Raw genomic sequence first — 12,860 nt, 5'->3', positions numbered from 1 at the left:
GAGTTAAGTTCTCCATCTGAGTTTTCAACTGATATTGGTGTACATAATGTCTGAAAAAGCTGTATATGTTGAATGAAGTAACTAGATGTTGTGAATAAATGTGTCAGTTGTGATTGATAATGATTTTAAAGGTGTTTTTTTTTTGTCTACTTTGGTGACCAGTGAGTTTGAGGCACTGTAATCTTTGGTATGTTCAAAGTTAAGGGTAAATTTGTTGATGAATGTGAAGAAATTATGGTATTGTTTGATATTATTCGTATTATTAATACTCATTCTGTTACACTCATTAATGACACTATTATTTAGATTCTTACTTAAAAGATTCAATTTATTTTATTTTTAATTACAAACTTTGATATGTATTACACATACAATAATATTCATGATTGTAATATTTTTGTTAAACAATGGCAGTAATGTGTACAACCAAAAAGGTATCAAATTATCTTCTAAGTACTATGTAAAATCAAGATTATGTAAAGTTAATAGGAGTTTTTAAAACATAAAAATAAAATAAAATATTTTCAACTGTTTTTCTAAATATTTGGTAATATGCTTATAGATTATTTTTTTAAGGTTGTATTTCAGTCCTTCCATCATGGTGCTATTACTATAGTTGATGTTAACTTTGCTCACTTTAAATAGTTAAGAGATCTGTTTTGTCAACAAACACTGTTACGTAAATATTTTATTTTTCAATATATATTCTGGAATTTGGCATTATGAGGCTGTGAGCACCTACAATGCTGGGAATATGACAAAATGTTTAATGTTTGTAAAGGAAGGGTTAATTAAATCTTGTGAAGAACTGTGTCAAAGTTTCCAAACATTTTGATGAAACTCACATCAGGAAGGCTAAGAGAGATACAAAAGAAATTTAAACAGAGTCTTCAGCAGAAAAACTAGAACACCGTGCAGGAGAACCCTGTCAACCCATCTTGAAGTGCTGATAAGCACTGACACTTTGTTGATTCTCAGGTGAGTCCCCAGTCCCATCTTTAAATTTGATTTCTCAAAAATCTTGTATTATAATTTTTTTTACTCTTTAGGTACACTTTTTTCGACAACCAGAAAAAATATTTGAAAAATTCTTTTTAATATTTTAAAGAAATTGATCTTTTTAACACTATGAAAACTGATTTTCAAATAACACATTACATCATTTTTTAAATAATTTTCTTTTGAGGCACAGGAAAAACCGAGTAATTGTAGTAAAATTAAAAAACATATATGAAACATTGACTAAAATAAAAAACCAAATCCATAGCACTGAACAAAACCCTGCAAAAATGAAATAAAAAAAGTCGTTTGCAGTTACCTTTTCTGGTTTTTGGTTAAAGTGTAACAGAACATTGTTTGTGTAGGACTGTGCAAGTACTCTTAATATGGAAAGATACAAAACAAACATTTAAAAAACCACTCATTCTACACGAAACTTATGTTTTATTATTATTACTAATAATAATGCCCTGAGGTAGATAATCCCCACATCCGGAACACATCTATGTTCCACGTCCAGGGCGGCAACAGCTGTACTTACGTACATTACATATAGCTGGCTAACGGGGTTCCGAGTAAATTCCTCGGTTATGCTTTTTTCAGTTTGACCTGTTTCCAACTTCAGGTCACTAAACGGACTGGATTTTTCGGCTACCTGCAGGAAATGGAATAATAAACGATTTTGGAAATGGACTCATACCACTCTTAGAGCTGGCGATGTGACGGCCAGGGTCAATGTTATTGCAGGTGTAACGGAGACCCTTCCCCCTCCAAGGTTAGTAGCCCTGTAGTGGGGGTGTACCCCGGCGGCTAGCCTTGCTACAGAAGGGATATATGTTCATGAATATTCTTGAACAAACTAACGTGGCGGAGGGTGCACGTAAACACCCTCGTTAAGAAACCTCCGATTCGCCACAAGCGAAGAGGAAAAAGTAAGGATTCTGATAAGATAAAGAAAGATGCTGATAGAATCAGTAAAGACTTAAAGAAAAGTTTATTTGGCTATAGCGTACCTAAGCCAAGATTTTTAATTATTACAAACGAGAATGGAAACTTCCAAAAAGTTAGTCCATTCTTAATCGCTAAAGAGATTACAAATTGTGCTGGTGGTCCCGTTAAAGAAATCCGAAAGACTTTTAATGGATTGCACGTCGAAACTATCAACGACGTGCAAAGCCAGAAGAAGATCGATGAATTTGCGGTTTCTGTCCAACCGCATACCACACTTAACTCATCCAGAGGAGTTGTTGTTTGTCGCGATCTTCTAAATTGTACAGAAGAAGAAATTGTACAAGAAATGTCGAGTCAGGGAGTGACTCAGTGTCGTAGACTAACCATGCGAAGAAACGGTGAAACCTTCGGCCTCGCATGTTTTAACATTTAATAGGCCGAAACTTCCTGAAAAGGTGCGAGCTGGCATCCATCAGCTTGTTGTACGAGCATTCATTCCGCAGCCGATGAGATGTTTTAAGTGTCAACGATTCGGACACACAGCAGCTGGATGTGAAGCGCAGGAAATATGTATATGTGGAGAGAAAACACATGAGGGGGACCCATGTAAAAACCCTCCAAACTGCGTTAACTGTAAAGGGCATCACAATTGTCGTTCAAGAAACTGCCCTAGATATAAATTAGAAACAGCAATTCAGGAAGTTAAAACGCTTCAGAAGGTCAGTTATCCTGAGGCGAAGAAAATTGTTATTCAGCGTACACCACGACCATCGACTTCTTACTCAGAAGCAGCGGCTGCCCCTTCCACATCTAAAATTAACGTGGAGCAGTTGTTTAACACGATGGCTCCAAGTCTTGCGACGATGATTGAAAGAATCATAGATTCAAAGATTGAGTCGACTCATCGGATGGATCAAACTAAACATGAGAAGGCTCACTCTCCGTCTGACGCCGTTGACATGAGAGACGCACCAGCGCAGTTTAAAACACCAACTAAACCTGCGATTATTAAGCCACCAACTGAAGTAACAATAAAAAATCTTGACTTATCTAGCAAAGAAAAACAGATCACTCCGTCGTCTAGTCACAAGCTTAAAGAAATTGTGACAAGAAAATCTGAATCTACGGAAATGGAAGTGCAAGTTATTATTGAGAAACCACCAGACGTAGAGAATATAAAACCTGTACCAATAGAGCCTCCAAAAGCGCAAAGTTCAGCTGCGGTGAGAGCATCTATTTCAGCTGGACCCAGCACTGCTGTAGAGATAGAATCCAGCTCATCAGCCGCGGAAAGTGCATCGCTTGCTAGTCTAGATTCAATAGCAACGATGTTAACAGCACCAATGAACCTTTCATCACCTGATGTAAGCCGGCGAACGTCATTGGCATCAGAAAGAGAAGACGATGCCATGTCCGAGGCATCAGACACACTGTCATCGGAAGTTGAGGCCGTTCGCAGAATGGAAAAACGGTGCAAGAAAGGATGGCCGAAAGGAAAGCCTAGAAAGTAATTTGTTGGATCAGAAGTTATAAGAAAATGTAAAATTTTGATCATTTTTTGACACATGAAAATGTGAAATATTGAACCCTTTTTTATTTTTTTTGGAGTGGGATGGGGCTAATGACCAAAGTAGTCGATGCCCTTAAAAACCTCAAAATAATAATAATAATAATGCCCTGAGGTAGGTAATCCCCACGTCCGGAACACAACATCTACGTTCCACGTCCAGGGCGGTAACAGCTGTACTTATGTACAATAGATATAGCTGGCTAACGGGGCGCCGAGTAAATTCCTCGGATGTATTACTTTATTGACCTGTCTCCATCTTCAGGTCAACAGACGGATTGGATTTTTCCGCTACCTACAGGATATGAACAATTTATTGATTAGGAAGTGGACACAAACCAAACTTAGAGCTGGCGATGTGGCGGCCAGGGTCAATGTTATTGCAGGTGTAACGGAGACCCTTCCGTTGTCCACATGCCTCTTGCGATGGCGGGGTGTACCCCGGCGGCTAGCCTTGCTACAGAAGGGATATATGTTCATGAATATTCTTGAACAAACTAACGTGGCAGAGGTGCACGTAAACACCCTCGTTTTGAAACCTCCGATTCGCCACAAGTGAAGAGGAAAAAAGTAAGGAATCTGATAAGATAAAGAAAGATGTTGATAGAATCAGTAAAGAATTAAAGAAAAGTTTATTTGGCTATAGCGTACCTAAGCCAAGATTTTTAATTATTACAAAGGAGAATGGAAACTTCCAAAAGGTAAGTCCATTCTTAATTGCTAGAGAGATTACAAATTGCGCTGGTGGTCCTGTCAAGGAAATCCGTAAGGCGTTTAATGGATTACATGTCGAAACTATCAACGACATGCAAAGCCAGAAAGTCCAGGCGTTGAAGAAGATCTGTGAATTTGCGGTTACTGTCCAACCGCATAGTACACTTAATACATCCAGAGGAGTTGTTGTTTGTCGTGATCTTCTTAACTGCACTGAAGAAGAAATAGTGCAGGAAATGTCTAGTCAGGGAGTGACACATTGTCGCAGACTTACTATGAGACGAAATGGTGAGATTCTTCCTTCGGCCTCGCATGTTTTGACATTCAATAGGCCGAAACTTCCTGAAAAGGTGCAAGCTGGCATCCATCATCTTGATGTACGAGCATTCATTCCGCAGCCGATGAGATGTTTTAAGTGTCAACGATTCGGACACACAGCAGCTGTATGTGAAGCGCAGGAAATATGCATATGTGGAATGAAGATACATGAGGGTGATCCATGTAAAGACCCTCCAGTATGCATTAATTGTAAAGGTCACCATAACTGTCGATCTAGGAACTGCCCAGTATACAAATCAGAAACAGCCATTCAGGAAGTTAAAACGCTTCAAAAACTCAGCTACCCTGAAGCGAAGAAGATTGTCAATCTACGTACACCTAGACCATCGACTACATACGCAGAAGCAGCTGCTACTCCCCCCACATCTAAAATCAACGTGGAGCAGTTGCTTAATACGATTGCACCAAGTCTTGCGATAATGATAGAAAGAATCATTGATTCCAAGATCGAGTCGACTCATCAGAAACAACAAAGTAAACATGAGAAGGCACATTCCCGGACTGACGTCACTGACATAAGACCCGTACCAGCGCAGTTTAATAAACCGGCAAAATCTTCGATTATAATTCCATCAATAGACGTAATGAAGAAAAGTCTTGATTTATCTGACAACGATCAAAAGATCACTCCGATGACGAGTCATATAGCTAAGGATACTGTGACAACAGGAAAAATCTACGTCAACCAAAATGGAGGTGCAAGTAACTCGATAGTTACTTTTTCGATAAAAAGGACCAGACTCAGACGATAATAAAACTGTACGTACAGAGGCCCCAAAAGCTCAGAGAACAACTGTGGCGAGAGCATCTGTATTAGCCGGCCCAAGCACATCCTTAGATATTGAATCAAGTTCATCAGCCGCCGAAAGTGCATCGCTTGCGAGTTTAGATTCAATTGCAACGATGCTCACAGCACCATTGAAGCTTTCGTCACGTGATATAAGCCGGCGAACGTCATTGGCGTCAGAAAGAGAAGACGATGCCATGTCCGAAGCCTTAGACACACTTTCATCGGAAGTTGAGACAGAACTTTCTGCGAACTTTCAAGGAAGTTCGCAAGAAAGGATGGCCGAAAGGAAAGCCTAGGCAGTAATTTGTTGGATTTGAAATTAGAAGATTGTGAAATTTTGAACATTTTTTTTTCATGAAAATATGAATTAACGAACCTTTTTTTTCTTTTTTTTGAAGTGGGATGGGGCTAATTCCGTCTCTCTTCTTAATTCATTATTTAGTTTCCTGTACACCTTCTTACTCTCTCCTGTTCTGACATTCTTCCATTTTCTTCTCTCATCCATTTTATCCACCATCACCTCTGTAACACATTCTTTCTTTATCCTCCTAGTCTGCTTTTTACCCCTAGAATCTTTGATTGCATTTATTAGATCCTCCTTCATATATATCCATCTTGTGTTAGGATCTGTGTCCTCTTCCCTTCTCTCCCTATTTACCAAATAATTCTCCTTTAGCCTTTCCCTCTTGTCTCCATCTTTCAGTACCTCCCTATTTAATCTCTCTCCTCTTTTTCCTTTGTTCACTCTCTCATCTTCATCCTAACTCTCCCACCATAAGATTATGGTCCGAATCTATAGATATAGATTCAGCACCTGGATATGCTTTTGAATTTTTTTAACAATTTCTACACCTGTTTTCTATCATAAAGTAGTCTATCTATTACCTTTCTCAATTTATTCTTGGTGTCCATGTGTATCAGCGTCTCTTGTGGGCTTGTGGGCTTGCACAGTGTCTCTTGTGTATTACCAATTACCAAAGAGTTCTCCTTACAGAAATCCACCAGTATTGTCCCTCTTGCATTTGTTATACCTAACCCAGTCTCCCACAACATTTCCCTCTGATCCTTCCCCTACCATTGCATTCCAATCTCCCATCACTATAATGCAAGCTCCTCTTCTTTCACCATCTATCAGTTCGTGAATCTTATTATAGCATTCTTCAATCTCCTCATCTTGATGTTGACTTGTTGGCATATATTGTTGTATTATCACTAGATCTTTCCTTTGCCCTTCAATCACAACAGTATTATTTCATCAACATATCTTACTCTTTCTACACTGTCTCTCATCTTTGGGATCAGCAAAATTCCCACTCCATATTCACCACTCCTTTCTCCACCTGAATAAAAGATTTTGTACCCTCCACTCTGTAACTCCTCCCCCCTTCCATCACGCCTCACCTCACTCAAACCCAGCCAAACTAAAACCCATCCAAACTATTTTTTTCATTTCTCTTTTTGGATTCTCTAGATTTCCTGCTTTAAGTAATGTCAAAACATTCCAAGCTTTAACTACAGATTCTTTAACATTGAGGACCATCACGTGTATTCCTGGGAAATAGTATAAGGTGGTAGTTTCCTGTTGCTTTCCACCCAGGCATATAGTTGTTCATATGCCTACCCCAGCATGGGGAACAGATGCCTTGATTGTTTTATTGGTTATTAATAAAAAATTTAAAAAAAAGTATAAAAATTCAAACAGTAAATCAAGACAAAAATCACTAGTATTGCCAAAAGTAACTTAAACATAGGCAAAAAGGGCATCTATTCAGTGCTATAATGTTTTATAATGAACTACCAGAAACTCTTTAGAATTTGAATGCAAAAAATGAAAACTATTAACCAAATTAAAAAAAAATTATATACATGATAAAATGTAAATTTAAGATACCTACAAAAATTGTAAATTATGTAAACAAACAATTATTAACAGAGATATGATTGTGAACATTTAGTTTTAAGTTGCAAGTTAAATATATGTAAGTTTTAATTTGAAATTTCAATTTATATGTAATCAGGTCTGCGCACAGATAAGTAGTACTTCTTGCAAAACTAGTTTTATTGTAATAAGAACGGCTAGTTAGTTACTTGTATGTAAATAAATAAAATGTAATAGTACTTTACTTATGTCCAATCATATGTATTTGCTAAGTATGTTTGTTGCAGGAAATTAAAAATCATAACTTAAAAATCAACTTTAAAGGTATTGCATTAGGTGATTCATGGATCTCACCTGTGGATTCTTGCCTTACTTTGGCAGCATATTTACTTAACTTTGTCAGTATAATATTAAAATATATTATTTTAATAGTTTGAAAATATCTCAAAAAGTATTTTTTGCATTATAATAAATAATATAGACTTGCTATTAAACTGCATGTTATAATCATTTCACTCAATGTTATTTAACTTGGTGATTTGTGGGAGAAGGTTTATTAAACATAGGTTTTGTCATGACACTTTACCTTGTTCAATACTGTATCCAGTTAGATCAGATCATGGAAGAAATAAATAAATGTTTCATTCTGATCAATAAATACATAATAATAGATTATATGGATCATATCAGAAATGGCTAAATATGTTATTCCACAGGTAAGAAAAGGGCATTTTCTCAACATTTGAATGGATGGATCAAGGAAAACTGTGGTAATAAAACCTTAATAAAATTAATATCCTAGAATACACATTTAATTATATAGTAACGAATAAATGAGATTAAAATCCACTTTAATTATTTATAATATAAACAAATGAAGAGGTAGGCAACACATTTTTAAAAAGAATATCTTCTACTGATAACACTGATAAACATAATTATTGTTTCCTAACATGCAACACATGTTTTTAATCTGTTTTTTGATGCTGAAACCAGATATGAAATCAGAATCTTTCTATCACCCACTATTTATAAAATTTTTCAAATTTTAATTGAAGGATTTTTTCATTTTTCAACGTGTAATTAGCATTTTAAGCTGTTATATTGTATTTTGAGCTCATTTTTTATTGTTTAACTTTGTTAACATAATTTATAAGCTATAAATAAACAATACTAGACAAATAATTAAATCAAATCATAGTCACATCTTATGACATCTTATCTAATACTGAAGAATGAGCCTTCATGGACAAGATTAATCATGTCTGTGCAGGTGAAAACATGTAGCTAAAAACACATCTGTGTTGTTTGTATTAAGCACTGGATTTAGGAATGAATTAATTTTGTTCAGTCTTATAGCTATCGTAAGTTTGTTAACAGTGCAGTGTTATAATGTATCGAAATTGTGTAAATGGTGCTTTAGATGGTATATGACTGGATATCTTCCTGGGGTCTGGAGATAGCTCCAAAGAAGTCGGAAGCCCTTGTCTTTATGGGAAGGAGGCCGCTTTGCGAAGGTGCTTTAGCATAAATGGCTCCGCAAATAAGCAATTTAAGAAAGCAAAATACCTAGGGGTCTGGGGCGGAGAGACTATTGACAGCTGTTTCAAGACTAATGGCTAATATGATGAGGCCAAGCAAGAAAAGGAGGAAAGTAATAGGGACCACAGTGACATAAAAGATGCTATATGCTTCCCCTGTGTGGATCAGAGGAATAAAGATTCACAAATACAGGACACTGCTGGAGTCTATTCATAGGCTGCCCCTGCACACTACATGTGCGTACAGGATGGTCTCCTATGATGCGATTTGTGTAATTGAGAGTACTCTACCAATAGATCTGCTGGCAGAAGAGAGGGGTCTCCGCTTTGGTGGGATGCCGAAGGTAGAGGCGAGAGATAAGATCATGGCCAGCTAGCAAATGAGATGGGAGGCAAGTGAGAAGGGAAGCTAGACTCGCTGTCTCATTATGGCAGTGAAGAATTGGGTGGGGTGGAGACATGGTGAATTTGATTTCTGTCTTACCCAATTACTGTGTGGCCATAGTGACTTTGGCAGCTACCTGAAGAAATTCAAATGCAGGACATCAGCGATCTGCAGATACTGCACCGATGACGATACTGTAGAAGCATACTTGTTTCGAGTGCGACAGGTGGGAAGCTGAGAGAAACAGACTGTTGGTTAATATCACACTGGGCACATGGTAAAGAGGAAGGAAGGCTGGTAAGAGGTGGTCAACCTGGCGCATACCATATTAAGACAAAAGGCATTGTTGCATTGTATTTAATATGGACTTGGTGGGTGCACGGCCTGGACATCTTAGGTAATAATAATTACATTTTCATGTGTGTAGTGTCGTAATGTTTATTATTAAGTATTATTGTGCCGCATTATAATGTTAATATTATTATGTTTAGTATTACAATAGTGTACTATTGTATTGTTTTTGTATGGCTTGGTAGGGGAAATGTGCCATCATACTCGGAATAAGGATCGCACCATATGGAACAGTAACATTATGCGTATATCGGGGATACGAACCATGGCAATGTTCAGGGCCAAGGAGGCAGCCTCTATGTCTAGGGTGCTTTGGCTTGCTCACATGCAAGAGTGGGTGGGTCGGAGTTCCCTGATGATGAAATGGGGACACTCAAAGTATGTGCAGGGGGCACATATTGCAAAGGATCGCATAAGACATGTCTGGAGTGTGTAGGTTAGTGCCGGGGAGGGCAGCCCTCCAGCGGGGGCACATCGGTTGTCTGGACGAGGAGGTCGGCGTGTACCTACGAGGCTTGATGGACCCCTGTTGGGAAAACCCTTTGGTAGGAGTAAGATAGGATGGGCAGAGACTGCTGCCACGGCACCTTGAGGCAACCGAGTAATGTCTAAATGGTGGGAGCCAGTTGTCTTGGGATGTAAAAAAAAAATATATAATCAACCTTCCAACCTTCAGAATAGGATAACTGTATTATAAAGGCTGTAGTAGATAGTATCACTGTCTGCTTTGATGATAGTGATGAGTAATTGATCTTCAATATGATAAGAGTAAATTCAATGAAATGGCTAGCACGTGATTTTGCTTTGTTTATGTTTTTTTAATTTTTGAAAGTTTTAATTATTTAACTTTTATCTTTTTTAAAATTAGACTGTAAAATTATAATTAAAACTTAATTGATTATTCTTTATAATTTTAAACAATTATTTAATATTTTATGTTTTTATCCCTGGTTTTCATTATAATTTTTAAAAAAATTTAATTTATATAAAAGTTTTAAAAATTTATTTATATAAGATTTTAAAGTGTAAGTTAATCTAATTTAAAAATATTTAATTAAATTTAATTGGTTTAAAAATATTTTTAACATATATTATAAGTGAATAAGTGATATGTTATTTTTTTTTATCTTCAGTCATTTGACTGCTTTGATGCAGCTTCCCAAGATTCCCTATCTAGTGCTAGTCGTTACATTTCGGTATACCCCCTAAATCCTACATCCCTTACAATTTGTTTTACATATTCCAAACGTTGCCTGCCTGCACAATTTTTTCATTCTACCTGTCCCTCTAATATTAAAGCGACTGTTCCAGGATTCTATAAGTCTGTCTCTTCTTTTAACCATATTTTTACAAATGCTTCTTTCTTCATCGATTTTCCACAACACCTCTTCATTTGTCACTTTATCCATCCATCTGATTTTTAACATTCTCCTATAGTACCACATTTCAAAAGCTTCTAATCTTTTCTTCTCGGGAACTCCAATCGTCCAAGTTTCACTTCCATATAAAGCGACGCTCCAAACATATACTTTCAAAAATCTTTTCCTGACATTTAAATTAATATTTGATGTAAACAAATTATATTTCTGACTGAAAGTTCGTTTCGCCAGTGCAATTTGGCATTTTATGTCGCTCCTGCTTCGTCCATCTTTAGTAATTCTACTTCCCAAATAACAAAATTCTTCTACCTCCATAATCTTTCTCTTTTTATTTTCACATTCAGTGGTCCATCTTTGTTATTTCTACTACATTTCATTACTTTCGTTTTGTTCTTGTTTATTTTCATGCAGTAGTTCTTGAATAGGACTTCATCCATGCTGTTCATTGTTCCTTGTAAATCCTTTTAACTTTCAGCTAGAATTACTATATCATCAGCAAATCATAGCATCTTTATCTTTTCACCTTGTACTGTTACTCCGGATCTAAATTGTTCTTTAACATCATTAACTGCTAGTTCTATGTAAAGATTAAAAAGTAACAGGCATAGGGAACATCCTTGTCCAACTTCCTTTCTTATTACGGCTTCTTTCTTATGTTCTTCAATTATCACTGTTGCTGTTTGGTTCCTGTAAATGTTAGCAATCGTTCTTCTATCTCTGTATTTGAACCCTAATTTTTTTAAAATGCCAAACATTTTATTCCAGTCTACCTTATCAAATGCCTTCTCTAGGTCTATAAATGCCAAGTATGTTAAATAATTGCAATTTTTTATTCTTTTGTTTTTTTGTTTTAGGGTGAAATTGATATAGAAGGATATAATACAATTAACAATGTAGCAGAAGTATTAAAATCTGAAGTTGAATCAGATCAATGGTCTGAAGCAACAAGTACATGGAGTCATCTAGAATTTGCTGTTAATATGATATCTGGTGTTGATTTTTTCAATATATTTTATGGAAATGATCATGATGATGCAACTTTATCAAATGGTAAAATTTAAATTTAAAGGAATTGCTTACCTCTAAAATAATTTTTTACAAAACATTAAGTAACATTATATAAAGAAATGTGTGATATTTCCTTTATATTGTAATTGTAGTGCCATTCCTCATTTGTACAGCAATATTCATGCAGTGTAACTCAAGAAGCATCTAGTAAGATGTTACTTTAAAATTTCCATTACTACTAATTTCTCATTGATAAATTAAGGTCATCTCGTATTAATTTTTTTTTTACATATTTTCAAAACTGAATGTAAGTTGACAACATTCTATAATAATACAAATTACAATCTTAACAAAATTCTATTGTAAAAATATGTTATTGGTATATAACAGCTAATAAAATTATTATAATTTTAATTATTTAATTATAATTTTATTTATTATATTTTTTTTTAATAAATTATTAATTATATTAGAATATAAGTAAAAAAAAAAATATTTATAAAAAATTTGGTTTTTGTAATGAAATTCAGCTCTCTTTATTTCGTTAACTCACAATTATGTTTTATCTACAGTATTTATATAATAAAAATACAGTATTTATAGATGGTTCCCATAGGCAGGGAAAATAAGGAAATATGAATTTAGTCAGGAAAAGTTGCAAAAAATTTCAGAAAATTGCATGTTTGTTTCTGAATCAAGATTTTGTTAGTTATTAATAAAGTATTTTTTAACAAATGCCAAAATAGATTTGTTATACTTTCCCAGCATCACTAAGTGGCAACCACATCACCCAGCACATTGCAACTATGTGCTTCAAGCAGCCATTAACACGTCCTGTTCTTGCTTACATTCCCAAATTATTCTTTTATATTAAAGGAGGAGGAATATTCAAAATTGCAGTTAATTTTTTCACTGATGAAATTTTAACAAAAAGTTACCATTGAAAAATTTAAAGTT

At 35.5% G+C, this 12,860-nt stretch overlaps 1 protein-coding gene across 5 annotated transcripts in view; it reads left to right on the top strand.

Moving 5' to 3' along the window:
• Positions 1-12,860, top strand: part of LOC142332907 (retinoid-inducible serine carboxypeptidase-like) — a 43,194-nt gene that overhangs the window by 13,854 nt on the left and 16,480 nt on the right. For 4 of the 5 annotated variants that reach the window (XM_075379609.1, XM_075379606.1, XM_075379608.1 and 1 more), the window contains exons 4-5: positions 7,527-7,637; positions 11,750-11,945. In XM_075379609.1, coding sequence (XP_075235724.1) covers positions 7,527-7,637; positions 11,750-11,945 — 307 coding nt within the window. The remainder of the gene's footprint in view (positions 1-7,526; positions 7,638-11,749; positions 11,946-12,860) is intronic. The other variant, XM_075379607.1, reaches the window with a different exon arrangement.

The sequence above is a fragment of the Lycorma delicatula genome, chromosome 12 (assembly GCF_047948215.1).
Source record: "Lycorma delicatula isolate Av1 chromosome 12, ASM4794821v1, whole genome shotgun sequence".
NCBI classification, from domain to species: domain Eukaryota; kingdom Metazoa; phylum Arthropoda; class Insecta; order Hemiptera; family Fulgoridae; genus Lycorma; species Lycorma delicatula.
This window is presented reverse-complemented; position numbering and strand designations above follow the sequence as displayed.